This window comes from Ranitomeya imitator, chromosome 4 (assembly GCF_032444005.1).
Source record: "Ranitomeya imitator isolate aRanImi1 chromosome 4, aRanImi1.pri, whole genome shotgun sequence".
NCBI classification, from domain to species: Eukaryota; Metazoa; Chordata; class Amphibia; order Anura; family Dendrobatidae; genus Ranitomeya; species Ranitomeya imitator.
In genome coordinates, this window is record NC_091285.1 from 195,501,403 (window position 1) to 195,522,885 (window position 21,483).

Here is a 21,483-nt window from a genome sequence, read left to right on the forward strand (position 1 = left end):
GGAAGTCTCACATCTGGTAGCATAGCTTGTCACAAAGGCTCGGAGAATCCCAGAAGAGCTACCATCTCATATTGAACTTCTAGCATTTTAAAATAGAATCAAGATGTTTAAATAAATGATTAAGAACCTTCTTCATTAAACGAATCAAACTTGTTTTTCAGTGTTGGTGGCCTTATACTAGACACAACTGTATCCGACCCAAATTTGGCTGGGATTGTTGTCTACACGCCAGTAATAAACGGTACGATTGCAATTTACTCCTCTTAATTGCCAATATATTTTTCCGACGTTCCACCAGTATGATTGCTAAAATAATATGTTGCTGCGTTTATAAATTGCATGTATGTATATGAAGTGTCCCCGCTTACCAATTATGTGTTTATTTAAGTAGAAATAATCCAGTATACGCCTGTGAAAGAACTCAATGTCTCCAAGAGCTACCACAAAAGATTTACAAGCCTCTCACCCGCACGTATAAAGATAACATTTATGTCACAGCTGGTGAGGGGATTTTCATAACCATCAGCTTCATATATCGCACTGTGATTATTGTGCCATAAAAAAACTGGAGAAAAAAAACATAGTCTGCACAGTGTTTTCTAAAGGGCTGGCTAACTGGATCCTAAATTCTCAATCTGTCCATTAAGAAAATTTATATTGCCAAAAAATGGGAGGGAACTGTAATTTCACAAAAAAAGTTATTCAGTTAAGTTGCCATCATTTATATTTTTTAGAATTGAGAGCAAGAATTTTGCAAGCACATACTCCTGTTTATTCTGTTTAATAAATGTATATTTGTATGATTTTTCTTTCCGGAAATCTAGGTTGTGTAACAGTATGCTAAGCTCTCAACACACAAATTGTGCACGATGTGTGAATGTACAGGGTGGGCTTAAAGCCCTGTTGCCAGAGATATTCTGAAAAGGAGACGATTAATTTGCCCTTTGTAGCTAAAGGGTAACTTTATCATCTTAAAAAAGGACTTCCGTCAAAGTTTTTATCCTCTTAATATTGCAGTCATCATATTGTGTACTTACAATTGCTCATTTTGCCTTTCTACCCAGCTAATTCTTCTCTTTTCCATTTGGGCTATGGCATCATGTGATTAAATACTGACTAGCTGAATCCTGCTAAGCTCTATGTAGAAGCAGGAGGTCAGTTGTCTATAGGGGAAAGTCCCTGGCAGGGGGAGGAGAAGAGGAGCTGGGTCAGGAGTTGAAGAGGGGAATAATAGACTCAGAGAAAGACTTCCTGTTTCTATATAGAGCAGAAAAAAAGAGAAGAATTAACTGGATAGAAAGGTAAAATGAGGTAAAATGAGCAATTGTAAGTATACAGTGCTATATAATATGATGATGGCAATATTTTAAGGGTCCCGATAAAAACTTTGATGAGAGTGCTTATTTGATTTGGTAAAATTGCAAAGTGCTTCTAAAAAACCCCCAGCAACTGTGAAATGTACCTTTTATTAAAATCATTCCTGTTTTGTTTTATTGTTTGTCTTGTCGCCTACATTACCGGCCACCTGTTCGGTCTGTCAGCATTGACTGATCTTCTTAGCAAGGAGCACAATGCTTCCAAGCTCTTTATATTACAGTTTGTAAGCGCTGATAGGAGGTTGTCCAACCAGCCTCAATATCACAGCAGTCCTCCAAAGCTGCCTCTACTTGCAGCACCAGAGAGAGCACAATTCAGATTAGCAGCGCAACCATGCCACTGGTGTGAACTGCCAGTCATCAGGAGTGCACCACCCCCAGCAAGCAAGAAGCCAGGAGGCTGGGGAGCTGTGTGCTCCAGAAGACCACATGAGACCATTCATTTAATAGAGCCTGTGGCTTTGTGTGCTCCTTGGCATGTCGGAGCTGTTTCATGTAGATGCAGACGAGCTCTGTGTCTAACTGAAATTACCACTGCTGTTGTGAATTCTGTGGCAGAGCTCCCTCCTGTGGTCACAAGTGGTACTTCGGCTGATTCTCTCTGTGAGCTTCTGTTGGTGGAGGGAAGTGGTACTGCGGCTTCTGAGTTTCCTCCCTCAGGTGATCTGGTGAGGTCGTTAGGTGCTTCTCTACTTAACTCCACCTAATGCTTTGATCCTGGCTTCCTGTCAATATTCCAGTGTTGGACTTGCTTTTCCCTGGATCATTCCTGTGGCCTGCTGCTCTGCATAGCCAAGTTCTTCTTTGCTATTTGTTTGCTATTTTTTCTGTCCAGCTTGTCTTATTTGTTGCTGGAAGCTCTGGAACGCAAAGGGTGTACCTCCGTGCCGTTAGTTCGGTACGGAGGGTCTTTTTGCCCCCTTTGCGTGGTTTTCTTTAGGGTTTTGTGTAGACCGCAAAGTTACCTTTTCTATCCTCGCTCTGTTAAGAAAGTCGGGCCTCACTTTGCTGAATCTATTTCATCTCTACGTTTGTCTTTTCATCTTAACTCACAGTCATTATATGTGGGGGGCTGCCTTTTCCTTTGGGGTATTTCTCTGAGGCAAGGTAGGCTTATTTTCTATCTTCAGGCTAGTTAGTTTCTCAGGCTGTGCAGAGTTGCATAGGCAGAGTTAGGCGCAATCCACAGCTGCCTCTAGTGTTGTTTGGAGAGGATTAGGGATTGCGGTCTGCAGAGTTCCCACGTCTCAGAGCTCGTTCTATGATTTTGGGTTATTGTCAGATCACTGTATGTGCTCTGACCGCTATGTCCATTGTGGTACTGAATTGCCTATCATAACACACTGCCTAATAATGCCTATAAAACACCGCAATAATTTAATGAAGCAAAACTGGAAACTACCAGTAGTTATAACTTGATTATCTTTCAGTGTATTATACAAATCTGTTTAAATGATAACTTGTATGTTTTGCCCCAATAGAACCAAGACAATAAATATTATAAGTTATGAACAAAAAAAGTAAATTTTCAATGTATAAATTATTTTTCTTTACCTTCAAAGTATAAACCACAACATGCTAGTTCTTGTTCATGTAGACAATAAAATATCTCTTTTGGGAATTGCCACTGGGCTCTCCTTTAGTCTGACATGTTCTAGTTGTGTAAAATAAGCCTAGTTACTGTATGTATAGATACAGGAGCCAGAGATGTATCACTGCATAAATAGGCACTGGCGAACTGCTCAAAGTGGGTCGGCTTTGTAACACAATGACAAAAGAGAACAACGAAAATAATTCTGTTTTATAGGGGATTTTTTTTTAAATTTAGCAAAAAATGCTTAACGGGGGTCTGTCACCCCCAAAATACAATTTAAACTGAACGCATACTCATGAGGATTCTCGTTTTCCTTTGTTGTGAAAAAACGCTCTCTGTTCCCATTTGTCAATGAGTACACTCGGCCGGGCAACTTCAGCTAGCCTATCTACACCCCCCTGAGTTTGGACATCCCCATGTCCATCTATGGTGATGGACAGTTCTGGTTTGCTCAGAGCCAGTGCTGTGAAAACTGGTGCTTGAGCTCGCTCACTGTCCGCTTTCCTAGATCAGAGCATGTGTGCACACACACACCTCTTACTCTATGCTTCAGCGCTGCACTATAGTGTAGCAAGCAGCCACAGCAGAGAGGAGAGAGCTCCGTGAATGCTTTGATCTAGGGCGAGCTCAGGCACAAGTTTTCACAACGTTGGCTCTGAGCAAACCAGCACTGTCCATCACCAGAAAGGGAGGCAGGGATATTCGTATTGAAGGGGCACAGCAGTGCACTGAAGTTGCTTGGCCACACCCTAATTAGCTTATGGGGGTTGAGCCATATTTGCACAACAGAAGGATAGATTTGTTCAGTACAGGTATGGTTTTTATAGGGTCAAGTCCCCTATATGACTATGTGCTTACTTTAAATTGTGTTGTGTGGGTGACAGACTTTAAAGTGCTTATCTAATGCCTTTATATAAATGGATATATTATATCATAAGATGACATTTAGCATTTCTCTTGTTAATCTTTTAAAATGTTTTGGGTTAGACAGTGAGATTTACAAGCTGTCATTGCCCAGTTGATAAATGGCTTCCTTCATACGCCATTATCCCGCAGGGTAAGGTGTGAGTAACCCATCTTGGCCTTGTGAGCTGACAGTATCTGCTCTATATGAACCTACCCTTCAAAGTAAATGTCTTGTCTATATTTACGTTTTTTTAGCTCAAGATCCTTTGTAGAAGATAATAGAAGTGTTTTATTTTTCCTTTTATTGGGTTTTAGATAGGAACAAATGCTCAAATGTCACATTAAACCTTGTTTGCCGTGGTTTGTATTTTTCAGTTGCTTATTAGGCAAACATCTACAGTGGGTATGGAAAGTATTCAGACACCTTTAAATTTTTCACTCTTCGTTTCATTGCAGCCATTTGGTAAATTCAAAAAAGTTCATTTTTTTTCTCATTAATGTACACTCTGCACCCCTTCTTGACTGAAAAAAACAGAAATGTAGTAATTTTTGCTAATTTATTTAAAAAGGAAAAACTGAAATATCACATGGTCATAAGTATTCAGACCCTTTGCTCAGTATTGAGAAGAAGCACCCTTTTGAGCTAGTACAGCTATGAGTCTTCTTGGGAATGATACAACATGTTTTTCACACCTGAATTTGGGGATCCTCTGCCATTCTTCCTTGCAGATCCTCTCCAGTTCTGTCAGTTTGGATGGTGAACATTGGTGGACAGCCATTTTCAGGTCTCTCCAGAGATGCTCAATTGTGTTAAGTAGTAAGGCAAACTGGGAAAAGGAAGAGCGCACATGGATCTGCTCACCTGGTGGAGTTGCAACAAAGCAACATGTGTCTTGCAGCAGCTGATCTATTCGTTTGTTTCAAGTCCAAAGGACTTAGAGAAAGAACATATCCTGATGAAGTGTGACTGGATGCGTTGCTGATAATAGAATTCCATGAATATTTTCCTCAGATACTTTATATTTCTATACTACTGGTCTCAACTTAGACACCACAACTTATATCAATTAAAGTTTTTTTTAATCAGATTATAAAACGTATCAAAACAAGTGGTTAGAGGCGCTAGTATAATGGGGAAGGAATCAGCTGCAAATAGGACAACACCACAAGGATGTCAAAAAGTAAGGAATCACCATTAGAAATACCAATACATTTTCGCTATGAATGCCTTAGAGAGAATTAGAAGTAGGGTACAGCAAGCAAAGCTAGAAGTGAGGAAAGTCCGATGGCTAGGTGATGTGACTGTGTAACTTAAAACACTTAAGGGGTTAGAAGAAAACATAGTACAGCGTGAGCCAGTCACTGGATTAATCAATGCAATGGTGTAACTTCTCAGCAGGACCTGCTGTCATCTGCAATTATGGTCAAAAGAGTAGTTAAGACCAACTAGTGTTTAGGTTAATACCTTAAAGCTGTTCGCATGTTATAGAATGTGGAAATCACAGTAAAAAATTCTAAAAAAGACTCTAGATGCTAGTGGCACTGGATGTTACCTTTCCCCTGGTTGACTAGGTTGCGGCTCAGTAGTCTGCAAGCAGGGGATGTCAAGTCTTCTGTGAGTATCCTTGGAGTCCGTATGGGTAGCAGCTAGTGGTTTAGATAAGGCCGGAGCGTTGTCTCGGCTGGTGACAAGCGCTCCGTGCGGCTCTTTCCAATGGTTCGCGGGCGTGTGTGCACCGCAATAGAGTCCTAGGTGCTCATGGTGTCTGGAGACAGACAGGACCTGCGTGACGTTGGTGGTCACGTGACTTCTCAAAGTAAGAGACGCTGCAAGGACCAATTCCGGAATATTGGAATTAATAAAGTCTTTTAAGGGGTTATATGTTCACTTCTGTACACAGTATACACAGAAAACCAACTTCTCTGATCAGATATATTACAAAGTTTCTTATATTAGATTATACTATGGGTTTACACAAATTGTGTTGAAATGACACACTGACCAGTTAAATAGTTTTTAAAGGGGAAATTGTTACTTGGTTTACTTTCACTTAGCTGCCTCACCACATTATTATACTCTTTAGTAGCTTTACAAGAGAATGTTTTGCATGTAAAGACATAGTAAAATACTGTATAATCTGTTGATTTCTTTATACAAATTGCCCCCCAATAGTCATTCTGATGGGACCATTACCATCAAGAGTTATGTAGTTCAGGCTACCTATTGTAGTATGATTGATGTAAAAAAAAAAAAAAAGGTCTAAAGTTACCAAAATCCCGTGCATTCTCTGTTGTGTTCTTCTATCACACACATGGTGACTCTTGATGTACTTGCACTTGATCCCCAGCTTCCAACGCATTTCACACATAAATCCGAAGCAAGGACTCGGAGAAAGAGCAGGGTATCATGAACAATTCTGTGGACGTTCTACCCTCTTTAGGAAGTCAATCATGTAACACTATGATTACAGCCCAGACTTCTCAACTCTTCACAGTACGGCCTTGTCCAGACAGTTTATGTAAAGGCATGCCTGGAAAGTTGTAATCAAACTGAATAATGTGGTGATTTAGTGTACGTAAGCCAAGTGACAGGTTCCCTCAATTTAATGTGACTTCAAAAGTCTACAAATAGTTTCTCTTTAAATAGATACTCTTACCAAGTGTCATTCCATAATATGCCATTGTATCTGTCTGGAGCAATTCTCAGGTCATCCACATTTGATCTTCAAGTAAATATTTGAAAGTAAATCTGTGACACGTGGAGCAAATGTCACGGCATCAAAGCCGATTTGCATCTGTTCTGGCCCCTTATGTCAAACTGAAATGTTTGACTTTCAACAAACCTCTTGAGTTGTTCCTGAGACGACCCTATCAAATGCTTATGGTATTAAATACAGGGTCTTCTTCATCCTTGGCTTTTCTATAGAGAAAGATGACCCTTTTTTTAGTGGTGGGGGTATTAGGTCCGATCTACTTGACATCTCTTATCTAAATATGGGAAGTAATGTTTTAAAGTTTGGCGCAGCAAAAAGATACTTCACTAGTTTGCCAGATGTCAAGGACAGTTTAGAAGATCAGGAGCATAGACAGCTGTAGGCCATCTGTCCATATACAGATGGAGTAAAGTTGCATTTTCCCTATAAATGCTTCTTACTTGCTCAGTGTTGCTATGTGAAAACTCCATAAATTTCCACTTTTCTATGTTGCCATTTGTTGCTTTATCATGTAAATTATTTTACACAGTTGATACTATGATCACCACCGATGATCGTTACAGTGATGGAGCTGCAACACTAGTTTTCAAGCGAATTCTATGAATGCTCGGAAGGATGCGCTGATGTGCCTGTATTAACAATAAAGTAGATATTGTGTACATAGCTTCTTTTTTCTCAATTGGCAGGAGTCTTTGATTTTGGACTTCCACAAATCAAGCATTGATTACCTATGTGAACGATAGACCATGAATGTTAATGTTATGAAGGACCCCTTTATAGGGTTAGTCTAGTTTGGCTCAACCACTGTCCATACTGTATGTGCAGTATTAGCGGAAAGGTAGAGCAGCAATCCTTATGGTAATCCACTCATCAGTGAGGTGCCTTCAATATGAGAAACAGTTGGGACAACTACTTTGAGACATAGAAAGTTGCAAGGTCAAGTAAATAATACTTAGGGACTGATTACTTAAACAGCAATCACCAGAATTCTGGTGTAAAACTGTCTTGCATTTTGCAAATTGTTGGTACAGTTTGCAGCTGTACAAAGATAAAGTGACTTATGGTGTTTTTACACCAGCCCCAGCTAGTTCTGGCAACTTTGTAATAAGTTGGCAGATTTAGACAGGAAGTAGGCATGGCAAACAGCTGAACAAATCACCATAATTTATGCCACAAAAGTATTGTGTATTACATCAAACATGTAGTCTAGTCTATGATCACCTGTATACAAAATGGTGTAAACCAGGACCATAAACTCTTAAAGGGGTTATCCAGGACTATTTACATTTTTGCTATACACCTAAGACAGACAGGTAGTTGGTAAGTAAGTGCCTGTTCTACCTGGCACCATATCAGAGTGGTCACAGACCGCTCCAGCTCGTGGTTCTGTTGTTTCACGCCAACAAAGCAGTTCTTCCTCTTCTGGCTTATGTTCACAGGGTATGACTTCCTGCATCATTCTGATTGACAGCTGGCTTCCTGCAGTTATGCAGTGGGGAGCCAGCTGTCAAACAGTAGCGCATTGGCAGTCATGGCATGTCAACAGAGCAGAGTGGAAGAGAAGCTGCTACTCTGTTGACGTGATGTCATCAAAAGCCACAGGAGCGGCAGAATGAAAAGGCAGGTAGTTAGCAACTACCTGCCTGTTAATTCTTAAGAAAAAAAAATATTAAATGGTCCTGATAATCCCTTTCAAAAGAATTTGCCAGCAGGTTTTTGCTATGTTATATGAGAGCAGCATGATGTAGGGTCAGATACCCTGATTCCAGCAATGGGTTACTTACTGGGCTATGTGTTGTTTCAATAAAATCAGTGAATTATCACCAGGAGATGATCGCTTAAGAACTAGGTGTCTCATGCCATCTGGTCAACTGCTCTGTAACCTCTACACCCACCATCACTGATTAGCAGCTTTCTGTCAATGCACATTGTAAACAGAAAGCTATCAATCAGTGGTGCGAGCAGGGTTATATAGGGCTCAGCATTCAGAACACCGCTAGATCTGCAGCAGAGAAAACTGTGATTTTATTTAACAACTGATGCACCCAGTAAACTAAGCGATGCATTACTGGACTCAGGACATCTGCCGGTTTTATGTTGCTCTCACATGAAGTAGCAAAAACCTGGTGATTGATTCCATTTAAATTAATAAAATGCTTTATTGTTAATTGTGACATGATTAAAATTCAAGTGCAGAAAATGGGATCATTGGTGGTGAGTAAACATACATAGAAATGCATATTTTACACAACAAGCATTTCACTTCATTGTAGTGGATGGATGGCTGTGTGCTCAGTATAAATGTAATATTCGGTGGAGTCAAAGTACACCTGCCTACGGAATGAATTGCAGAAACACTGAACCTCGCAATACCAAATGCACAAGCAGCGTTACTGCATATAAATAGTAGACATCACCGTGCACACTGAATGTCACAATTTATATAAAACCCACTTACTGCATCAAAAAATAATAAGGCAGATTCATAGCATATGTGCCAATAAGGTAAACCTGTTGTTAAGCAAAGTAATGAATCGTCAAAACCTAAGAAAGAAGCAATATAAACACACCTCGAGTATAAGCCGAGATTTTCAGCCCATTTTTGGGGGGCTGAAAGTGCCCCTCTCGGCTTATACACGAGTCATTGTCCCAGGTAATGGGAGGGGGAGTTGCAGGAGCCGGCGACTTTCACATCATACTCGCCCCCTCCTGGCGCGTCTCTGCACGTCCCCGCTTCTCAGATGGTCTCTGGCGCCTGCAGCTCTTCCTGTGTTAAGTGGTCACATGGTACTGCTCATTAAAGTAATGAATACGGACACGTCTCAACTTCCATAGGCATGGAACGCATATTCATTACTTTAATGAGCGGTACCATGTGACTGCTGAACACAGGAAGAGCTGCAGGCGCCAGAGACCATCTGAGAAGCAGAGACCGCGCCAGAAGGGTGAGTATGATGGGGGAGGGTGAGCCATGCGATATTCACCTGTCCCTGTTCCACCGCCGGGCTGTGTCTTCCGCATCCTCTGGCTGTAATGTTAAGGTTAGAGGGCGCGATGACGTGTTTAGTGCACGCCCTCTGCCCGAACAGTGACAGCCGGAGAACGCGGCAGACACAGCGGCGCGTGGCGGTGGAATGGGACAGGTGAATATCACAAGTGCCAAGGGCCTGAGGCAGCGGCAACACCAGCACCTGGCCCCTAGCGACGAGAGGTGAGTATGTCATTTTTTTTTTTTTTTTTTATTGTTTATTTTTAAATCGCAGCAGCAGCGTTATATGGGGCATATTATTCTATGGAGCATCTTATGGGGCTATCATTAACCTTTTATGCAGCATTATATGGGGCCTATTTTAATATAGGGCATCTTATGGGGCCATTATTAACCTTTTTGCAGCATTATATGGGGCATATTTTTGTATGGAGCATTATATAGGGCGTATTTTGTATGGAACATCTTATGGGGCCCATCATGAACATGGAGCATTATATGGGGCTCCTGATTCAATATGGATATTCAAAAACACTTAACCCACTGATGTCTCAATTAATTTTACTTTTATTGGTATCTATTTTTATTTTTGAAAGTTACCAGTAGCTGCTGCATGCAAAAAAGAAGACTGAGAGGAGACTTAATAGCTGTCTACAAATATCTCAAGGGCTGTCAAATTGTAGAAGGATCATCTTTATTCTCATTTGCACGAGGAAAGACTAGAAGCAATGGGATGAAACTGAATGGGAGGAGACAGATTAGATATTAGAAAAAACTTAGAGTGATCAATGAGTAGAACAGGCTGCCACGAGAGGTGTTGAGTTCTCCTTCCATGGAAGTCTTCAAACAGAGGCTGGGCATACATCTGTCTGGGATGATTTAGTGAATCCTGCTTTCAGCAGGGAGTTGGACCAGATGACCCAGGAGGTCCCTTCCAACTCTACCATTCTATGGTTCTATGATTTCCTACCCTAGGCTTATACTTGAGTCAATAAGTTTTCACAGTTTTTTGTAGCAAAATTAGGGGTCTCGGCTTATACTGGGTCGGCTTATACTCGAGTATATACGGTATACCCTACTATAAGCAAGTAAAATTGTTCATATAATTAACATTACGTAATTAGTAAACACGTTTTTTGATTTATTTTTTTAATAACATAGAAGCCATCCCACCAGCAACAAGGCGTTCCCAATGGTAATTCCTAGCTACTAATATTAAAACCTTACTATATATCAAAAATGACCTCAATATAAATATGGTCCGAGCAGGACTGGGGCCCGACTATGGACACCCAGCCATGGGAAGCTATATAAACAGGGTCGGACTGGGGTATCTGGGACCCACAGGCAGAATTGAACCTAGCTGCCCACCCTATAGTTACTGTATATGCAAATACCTTTAAGCAGTTATCCCCGTTATAGTGGAGCATCGACTGTAAAATACAGGCGGCTCCTGCACATCTACTGTGCGCCCCCATAACTTTGATGTGTAATTACAGTAGTTTACATTAAAGTGGATCTTTGGTTAAAACAAGTTATCACCGTTCCATAGGCTCCAGAGGATAAGTAATTGTTTAGGTCTGACCATTAGAAACTGCAGTAGAAAAACGGGGAACTTTTATCCATGACAGGACACTTATCCCTATTTTAAAATGGAGTGGCAGGTGGAATGTCTGACCGCAGCTCCATTCATTCTCTTGGAGGCTTCCAAAAGAAAGCAAGAGCAGCGCTCGCAGCAACTGAGGGAAAGAACAGATAAGTGATCAAGTCAAACATACCGCTCCAGTTTAATGAGGATAAAAGCTCGACCCGCTTCCGATTGTTTACATCTGATTAGTTTAACCCCTTAGTGACAGAGCCAATTTGGTACTTAATGACCGAGCCAATTTTTGCAATTCTGACCACTGTCACTTTATGAGGTTATAACTCTGGAACGCTTCAACGGATCCCGCTCATTCTGAGATTGTTTTTTCGTGACATATTGTATTTCATGTTAGTGGTAACATTTCTTCGATATTACTTGCGATTATTTATGAAAAAAACGGAAATATGGCGAAAATTTTTAAAATTTTGCAATTTTCAAACTTTGTATTTTTATGCCCTTAAATCAGAGAGATATGTCACGAAAAATAGTTAATAAATAACATTTCCCACATGTCTACTTTACATCAGCACAATTTTGGAAACAAAATTTTTTTTTGTTAGGGAGTTATAAGGGTTAAAAGTTGACCAGCAATTTCTCATTTTTACAACACCATTTTTTTTTAGGGACCACATCACATTTGAAGTCATTTTGAGGGGTCTATATGATAGAAAATAATGAAGTGTGACACCATTCTAAAAACTACACCCCTCAAGGTTCTCAAAACCACATTCAAGAAGTTTATTAACCCTTTACGTGCTTCACAGGAACTGAAACAATGTGGAAGGAAAAAATGAACATTTAACTTTTTTTTGCAAACATCTTAATTCAGAACCATTTTTTTTATTTTCACAAGTGTAAAAACAGAAATGTAACCATAAATTTTGTTATGCAATTTCTCCTGAATACTCCAATACCCCATATGTGGGGGTAAACCACTGTTAGGGCGCACCGCAGAACTTAGAAGTGAAGGAGCGCCGTTTTACTTTTTCAATGTTGAATTGGCTGGAATTGAGATTGGATGCCATGTCGCGTTTGGAGAGCCCCTGATGTGCCTAAACAGTGGAAACCCCCCACAAGTGACACCATTTTGGAAACTAGACCCCTTAAGGAACTTATCTAGATGTGTGGTGAGCACTTTGAACCCCCAAGTGCTTCACAGAAGTTTATAACGTAGAGCCGTGAAAATAAAAAAATCGCTTTTGTTTACACAAAAATGATCTTTTTGCCCACAAATTCTTATTTTCACAAGGGTAACAGGAGAAATTAGACCACAAAAGTTGTTGTGCGATTTCTCCTGAATACGTCGATACCCCATATGTGAGGGTAAACCACTGTTTGGGCGCACCGCAGAGCTTGGAAGTGAAGGAGCGCCGTTTTACTTTTTCAATGTAGAATTGGCTGGAATTGAGATTGGACGCCATGTCGCGTTTGGAGAGCCCCTGATGTGCCTAAACAGTGGAAACCCCCCACAAGTGACACCATTTTGGAAACTAGACCCCCCATGGAACTTATCTAGATGTGTGGTGAGAACCTTGAATGCCCAAGTGCTTCACAGAAGTTTATAATGCAGAGCCGTGAAAATAAAAAATATTTTTTTTTTCCACAAAAAAGATATTGTAGCCCCCAAGTTTTTATTTTTACAAGGGTAACAAGAGAAATTGGACCCCAAAAGTTGTTGTCCAATTTGTCTTGAGTATGCTGGTACCCCATATGTGGGGGTAAACCACTGTTTGGGCGCACGGCAGAGCTCGGAAGGAAGGAGCGCCGTTTTGGAATGCAGACTTTGATAGAATGGTCTGCGGGTATTATGTTGCATTTGCAGAGCCCCTGATGTACCTAACCAGTAGAAACCCTCCACAAGTGACCCCATTTTGGAAACTAGACCCCCAAGGAACTTATCTAGATGTGTGGTGAGAACTTTGAATGCCCAAGTGCTTCACAGAAGTTTAGAATGCAGAGTCGTGAAAATAAAAAATATTTTTTTTTTCACAAAAAAGATTTTGTAGCCCCCAAGTTTTTATTTTCACAAGGGTAACAGGAGAAATTGGACTGCAATAGTTGTTGTCCAATTTATCCCGAGTACGCTGATGCCCCATATGTGGGGGTAACCCACTGTTTGGGCGCACGGCAGAGCTCAGAAGGGAGGGAGCACCATTTGACTTTTTGAGCGCAAAATTGGCTGTCGTGTTTGGAGACCCCCTGATGTACCTAAACAGTGGAAACCCCCCAATTCTAGCTCCAACCCCTAACCCTAATCCCAACCTGATCCATAATCCTAATCACTAACCCTAACCATAATCACAACCCTTACCCCAAAACAACCCTAATGTCAACCCTAACCATAACCCTAATCAAAACCCTAAATCCAACACACCCCTAATCCTAATCTCAACCCTAACCTCAAACCTAACCCTAATCCCAATACACCCCTAATCACAACCCTAACCTTAACCCTAATCCCAAACCTAACCCTAATCCCAAGCGTAACCCTAATGCCAACCCTAACCCTAATACCAACCCTAATCCAAACCCTAAACCTAATCCCAGCTCTAACCCTAACTTTAGCCCCAACCCTAGCCCTAACTTTAGCCCCAACCCTAACCCTAGCCCTAAGGCTACTTTCACACTTGCGTTGTTTGGCATTCCGTCGCAATCCGTCGTTTTGGACAAGAAACGGATCCTGCAAATGTGCCCGCAAGATGCGTTTTTTGCCCATAGTATTGCCGACGGATCGTGACGGATGGCCACACATCGCGTCCGTCGTGCACTGGATCAGTTGTGTTTTGGCGGAGCGTCGGCACAAAAAAACGTTCAATGAAACGTTTTTTTGTACGTTGCATCCGCCATTTCTGACCGCGCATGCGTGGCCGTAACTCCGACCCCTCCTCCCCAGGACATAGATTGGGCAGCGGATGCGTTGAAAAACTACAGCTGCTGCCCACGTTGTGCACAATTTTCACAACGTGCGTCGGTATGTCGGGCCGACGCATTGCGACGGCCCCGTACCGACGTAAGTGTGAAAGAAGCCTAACCCTAAATTTAGCCCCAACCCTAACCCTAAATTTAGCCCCAACCCTAACCCTAAATTTAGCCCCAACCCTAGCCCTAACCCTACCCCTACCCCTAACCTAACCCTACCCCTAACCTAACCCTACCCCTAACCCTAACCCTACCCCTAACCTAACCCTAGCCCTAACCCTACCCTAACCCTACCCCTACCCTACCCCTAACCCTACCCCTAACCCTACCCCTAACCCTACCCCTAACCGCTGTTCTCCTGCCGGCCGGCAGATGGAGACAGATGGCGGGCGCACTGGGCATGCGTCCGCCATGTTCTTCTGCCGGCGGCCAGGAGGAGCAGCAAGAGGATCCAGGGACCTAGGTGAGTATGCTAGGGTCCCCGAATCCCCCTATTTCTCTGTCCTCTGATGTGCGATCACATCAGAGGACAGAGAATTACACTTTACTTTTTTTTTTTTTTTTTTTTTTTGCGGTCACCGGTAAACAGTTAATTACCGGCGATCGCAAAACAGGGGTCGCTAAAACCGACCCCCGATCATGCTCTTTGGGGTCTCGGCTACCCCAGGCAGCCGAGACCCCAAAGATTCTCCCGGTGCCGGCCGGCGGGCGCACTGCGCATGCGCCCGCCATTTTGAAGATGGCGGCGCCCACCGGGAGACACGAGGAGCATCGGGGGAGCTAGGTGAGTATTGGGGGGCCACCTGGGACCCCTTTTCTCTGTCCTCCGATGTGCGATCACATCGGAGGACAGAGAAATTAAAAAGAGATCGCTTTTTTTTTTTTTTTTTGCGATCGCCGGTAAACGGTTAATTACCGGCGATCGCAAATGCGGGGAGGGTTAAAAACCCCCCGAATCATGTTCTCTGGGGTCTCGGCTACCCTCGGCAGCCGAGACCCCGGAGAAAATCGGCCTGTGGGGGGCGCTATACACTTTTTCCACAGCGCCGTTAATTAACGGCGCTGTGGTTTAAGTACCCTTAGCGGCCGCCGTTAAAAGGCGTATCGGCGGTCGCTAAGGGGTTAACCCATGTTTGCAGGCACTAAACACTTTTGTAGCCTTTTTCTGCATGATTCAACTTAATTTTTTGGAAAGGATTTGGTTTTGGGGTGATTGCAGATTAGCACCCCCATACACCAACATGGGTATTGTTTTAAATGTACAGTACAGACCAAAAGTTTGGATACACCTTCTCATTTAAAGATTTTTCCGTATTTTCATGACTATGAAAATTGTACATTCACACTGAGGGCATCAAAACTATGAATTTACACATGTGGAATTATATACTTAACAAAAAAGTGTGAAACAACTGAAAATATGTCTTATTTTCTAGGTTCTTCAAAGTAGCAACCTTTTGCTTTGATGACTGCTTTGCACACTCTTGGCATTCTCTTGATGAGCTTCAAGAGGTAGTCACCGGAAATGGTTTTCACTTCACAGGTGTGCCTTGTCAGGTTTAATAAGTCGGATTTCTTGCCTTATAAATGGGGTTGGGACCATCAGTTGTGTTGAGCACAAGTCTGGTAGATACACAGCTGATAGTCCTTCTAAATAGACTGTTAGCTGCTTTTTTCTTACCATAATACAAATTCTAAGTAAAGGAAAACAAGTGGCCATCATTACTTTAAGAAATGAAGGCCAGTCAGTCCAAAAAATTGGGAAAACTTTGAAAGTGTCCCTAAGTGCAGTTGCAAAGACCATCAAGCGCTACAAAGAACCTGGCTCACATGAGGACCGCCCCAGGAAAGAAAGACCAAGAGTCACCTCTGCTTCTGAGAATAAGTTTATCCGAGTCACCAGCCTCTGAAATTGCAGGTTAACAGCAGCTCAGATTAGAGACCAGGTCAATGCCACACAGAGTTCTAGCAGTAGACACATCTCTACAACAACTGTTAAGAGAAGACTTTGTGCAGCAGGCCTTCATGGTAAAATAGCTGCTAGGAAACCACTGCTAAGGACAGGCAACAAGCAGAAGAGACTTGTTTGGGCTAAAGAACACAAGGAATGGACAATACACCAGTGGTGATCTGTGCTTTGGTCTGATGAGTCCAAATTTGAGATCTTTAGTTCCAACCACCATGTCTTTGTGCGATGCAGAAAAGGTGAACGGATGGACTCTACATGCCTGGTTCCCACCGTGAAGCATGGAGGAGGAGGTGTGATGGTGTTGGGGTGCTTAACTGGTAACACTGTTGGGGATTTATTAAAAATTGAAGGCATACTGAACTAGCATGGATACCACAGCATCTTGCAGCGGCATGCTATTCCATCCGGTTTGCGTTTAGTTGGACCATCATTTATTTTTCAACAGGACAATGACCCCAAACACACCTCCAGGCTGTGAAAGGGCTATTTGACCAAGAAGGAGAGTGATGGGGTGCTACGCCAGATGACTTGATGGTTTGGGGTGAGCTGGACCGCAGAGTGAAGGATAAAGGGCCAACAAGTGCTAAGCATCTCTGGGAACTCCTTCAAGATTGTTGGAAGACCATTTCCGGTGATTACCTCTTGAAGCTCATCAAGAGAATGCCAAGAGTGTGCAAAGCAGTCATCAAAGCAAAAGGTGGCTACTTTGAAGAACCTAGAATATAAGACATATACTTAACAAAAAAGTGTGAAACAACTGAAAATATAATTCCACATGTGTTAATTCATAGTTTTGATGCCCTCAGTGTGAATTTACAATTTTCATGGTCATGAAAATAAAGAAAAATCTTTAAATGAGAAGGTGTGTCCAAACTTTTGATCTGTACTGTATATTCATTAGACATGGGGATGCAATCTAACGTATAATATAGAAAACCCAATTCTACCAGTTCCGGCATTTTATGGCCATATGGTCTCTTAAAACGAGACTTGCTTTACGAAAAGGCATATTTCGTTTGCAATATATAACTCGTACATTTAACAACATTCTGGTTATAATTGCTGTAGCTGTCCTTCCCACTTTGTGTGATATGGTTTTGAGGCACCTTTTTATAATGTGTTGTGAAATATTTGTTTAATTCTTATTGAAATAAAGTATTTTATTTTACTACTACTGTGCGGACACTTTCTGATCTTCATGCTGCTTGATTGCCGCTGGATCAATTGGTTCTAATTAATTTAGAGTGTTGCCAACTACTTTTATGAGGAAAATGGGCTTAGGAAATATGCTTTTCACATACAGTACATGGAAGAAATATCACCACATGATGGCCAGACCACATAGTGATTAAATAATATCACATACAAGGAACAAACATTCCACACCATAAACAGACCAAATAGTTACCAAATAATACCACATACAGGGAGAAATACCGCCACACCATAACTAGACTACATAGTCCACCACATAGTGACCGAATAATACCACATACAAGCAACAAATACCACCACAAATTACCACTATATACTGACCGAATAATACCACATACAGGGAACAAATGCCGCCACACTGTGACCAGACCACAAATTGCCACTACATAGTGAATGAATAATACCACATACAGGGGATAAATAACTCCACACCATGACCAGACCACAAATTACCACCACGTAGTAACCGAATCATACCACATACAGAGGAGATAAATACCACCACACCGTGACCACAACACAAATTACCACCACAATGTGACCGAATACTACAATACTGATCATGAATACAAACTACAATACTAACAACACTGTTATTACCACCAGTGATATTATACGCAAAAGCTCTGTATATAGTATACAGTGTATAGTGTAAGTGTACAGGTAATACAGTGATCACCAGTGATATTATACACAGGAGTTCTGTATATTGTGTAAGTATACAGGTAATAATTATCACCAGTGGCATTACCAGGAGCTCTGTGTATATTGTACTGGTAATACAGTGATCCCCATTGACATTATACATAGGAGCTCTATATATAATGTCAGTGCACAGGTTATACAGTGAACACCAGTGACATTATACACAGGAGCTCTGTATATAGCGTCAGTGAACAGGTAATACAGTGATCACCATTGACATTATACACATTATACACAGGAGCTCTGTATAGTGTATAATGTACAGGTAATACAGTGATCTCACCAGTGACAATATATACTAGAGCTTTGTATATCATGTCAGTGTACAAGTAATACAGTGATCACCAGTGACATTATACACAGGCGCTCTACTCCCCCATCCTACCTCCCCATATATCCATCCTGGCCCCCATATAACCATCCTTTCCCCCGCACAGAAGGAAAAAAAATATTCCCGTTACCTGCCTGTGCTCCGGGCGGCGTCCTCTGCATATCCGGCTTGCTCATATTATAATGGCCACTGACCTAGCAGAGACTGGCAGCTGACTTGTGTACGCCCGTCACACGTGGCGCATGACACTGATGTCATACACCGGCGACGTTAGGTGCACACTCCTCAGTGTTCATCGGGACGTGTGACGCGTCGGTTCAGGTAATGAAAGCTGTGTGCGCACGCCCCTGTACATACTCTGCCTGCGCTTTTAAAGGACCCGTGCCCCTATAAACCGCAGACCTTTTTTTTGCTACTCCTTCATCTTCCCACTACCATCTCTCTGGTCCACTGCATTGGCCTGCCAGGCCAGTCCATCCCTGTATATAAATGTAATGCCCTGCTCAAAGAAAGAGAGGTCACACAAGAACCTGAAGTAAAACCGAAAGAAGTGAACTGACGTATAAGTTGGTATACATGCAATGTGTAGGAGCATGTTCACACTGGCCATTAAACAGATAAAATCTAAGATAGAAACAAAACTAGCATATACCCTGCTGTAAGTAAAAAGCAATAGTGCATAAAAATAACAAAGGGTACTTGGTAAACACTGTGTTTGATCCAGAAAACCGTAAAAGCCATACCACCAGGCCGAGCACAGATCCCAAATGATCTCAGTGTGAATTGCACAGATCACAAACCTCCCAAAATCTATGCAAAAAGTAATACCACGATGCATATACATAGTGAACCTAGGTGCCCATCGCATCCAGCTTGAGTTTCGCTACACGCTTTGTCAAGAGAAAGGAGTACACTTCTTGTGATGTATGGCAGCTAAAAGATGAGCCAAATGCACTATCAATTTGGCATATCTGACTGAAGCACACTGCTCATCAAGACAACAGAATTGATTAATTGGGGCCTTAGCATCATTAAAAGTCACTGAAAATTGAGGCGCTAGCTTCATTGTCCTAACAATACTGAACTAGTTGCCATTGCATCCATTAAACTACACCCAATTTGCTCTTTAAAGGTTAAAATTATGTATGCACTCTACATATTTACATAGATCTTAGATGGCGCTCTGCACCTTTCGGTCATCAGAAATGAATCCTTGTCCTTTTGTTGATTTATAAATTGGGTTGGTTGGGTTCTGCAAAGGTGTCTGTCATATTCACAGATAAAATAGCTATCGTATTTTTTTGCCATCAAAAGCAATGTGATCTGCAATGGAGATCATGACAGGGTCCCTGGCACAGCTGTGAACATGGCATAACGTAGCATTGGCAGAAGAAGGAATTTTTCTCATGTTCCGCAATAAAATATTAAAAGTAGTTGCCTTCTTCTAGTAAAAGGTGCCTCTTGGATGAGCCGTGCATTAATGTTAGATTTCCTAGTACAATAAACCACTGGCTTTACAGGTGTAACATGCTGCCACTGACACAATGAGGCAATCCGCCAGACAGTACACATTATTCCATGTCTGCAGCCTCCTGTTTCCTGGATCCGTGGCAGACTGCCAGCCTTCTTATTTAGGCTACTCATGATCTAGACCCAGGGTTGGCAGATGACCTATATGAAAAAGGATAAAAAGCTTAGGATGACAACAGCCGAGAAAAAGGATGCTTTTAGCATCAAAAGGACGGCACCCGCTCTCATCTGTACACACATAACAGGATGCTGTGCACGGAGGATTAAAGGGAAGTTATTTGCAATATTGTTTGAAGCCCGCAGGGTTCTTTCATAACCTACCACTGGTATTTCCATCAAAACACACAAGATGTGGGCAGAAACGAGCAAAGAAACAGTTGTTCATTAATTTGTGCTGACCACAATGGGAAAAGCACAACAGGCTAATGCCCCTTTAATGCCGTAATATCATGAGCTGCGGCAGAATCTTTCAATGTAATTGTGTCTGTGCTCAAAAGAATAGGGTGCCAGGCTGTGGTTTATGTAATGCCACGCTTTTCCACACAGCTCACGCTGCACGCTACAGCGGATTGAATGTGTTCTCTATATTAGAGCGTCTGATGTATAATGCTGCATTATAAAATATAAAAACAGATGGGTTTTTTATGCAAGTTCCAACATAGAACTGCTACACATAGATAACTTACCGGTTTTTATGTGCTAGTAATACCGGTGCTTCTCACAAAATTAGAATATCATCAAAAAGTTAATTTATTTCAGTTCTTCAATATAAAAAGTGAAACTCGTATATTATATAGAGTCATTACAAACAGAGTGATCTATTTCATTTTGATGATTATGGCTTACTGCCAATGAAAACCCAAAAGTCATTATCTAAGTAAATTAGAGTAATTAACAAAAAACACCTGCAAATGCTTCGTAAGTGTTTTAAAAGGTCCCTTAGTCTGTTTCTTTAGGCTCAACAATCATGGGAAAGACTGCTTACTTGAGAGATGTCTCGTCATTGACACACTCCACAAGGAGGGCAAGCCACAAAAGGTCATTGCTAAAGAAGCTGGTTGTTCACAGAGAGTTGTACCCAAGCATATTAATGGAAAGTTGAGTGGAAGGAAAAAGTGTGGTAGAAAAAGGTGCACAAGCATCCAGGATAACTGCAGCGTTGAAGGATTAAGAAAAGGCCATTCAAAAATTTGGGGAAGATTCACAAGGAGTGGACTGCTGCTGGAGTCATTGCTTCAAGAGCCGCCACACACAGACGTATCCAGGACATGGGCTACACGTGTCGCATTCCTTGTGTCAAGCCACTCATGACCAATAGACAACGCCAGAAGCGTCTTACCTAGGCCAAGGAGAAAAAGAACTGGACTGTTGCTCAGTGGTCCAGGGTGTTGTTTCCTAACCCTAACCCTAAAGGGATCCTAACCCTACCCCTAAAGGGATCCTAACCCTAAAGGGATCCTAACTCTAACCCTACCCCTAACCCTAAAGGGATCCTAACTCTAACCCTACCCCTAACCCTAAAGGGATCCTAACTCTAACCCTAACCCTACCCTTAAAGGGATTAGGGTTAGGGGTAAAAAAATGCCGCTA

At 41.9% G+C, this 21,483-nt stretch overlaps 1 protein-coding gene across 2 annotated transcripts in view; it reads left to right on the top strand.

The window, feature by feature from the left end:
* Nucleotides 1-21,483, top strand: part of SLC41A2 (solute carrier family 41 member 2) — a 129,282-nt gene that overhangs the window by 78,818 nt on the left and 28,981 nt on the right. For both annotated transcript variants that reach the window (XM_069764219.1, XM_069764220.1), the window contains exon 8: nt 162-241. In XM_069764219.1, coding sequence (XP_069620320.1) covers nt 162-241 — 80 coding nt within the window. The remainder of the gene's footprint in view (nt 1-161; nt 242-21,483) is intronic.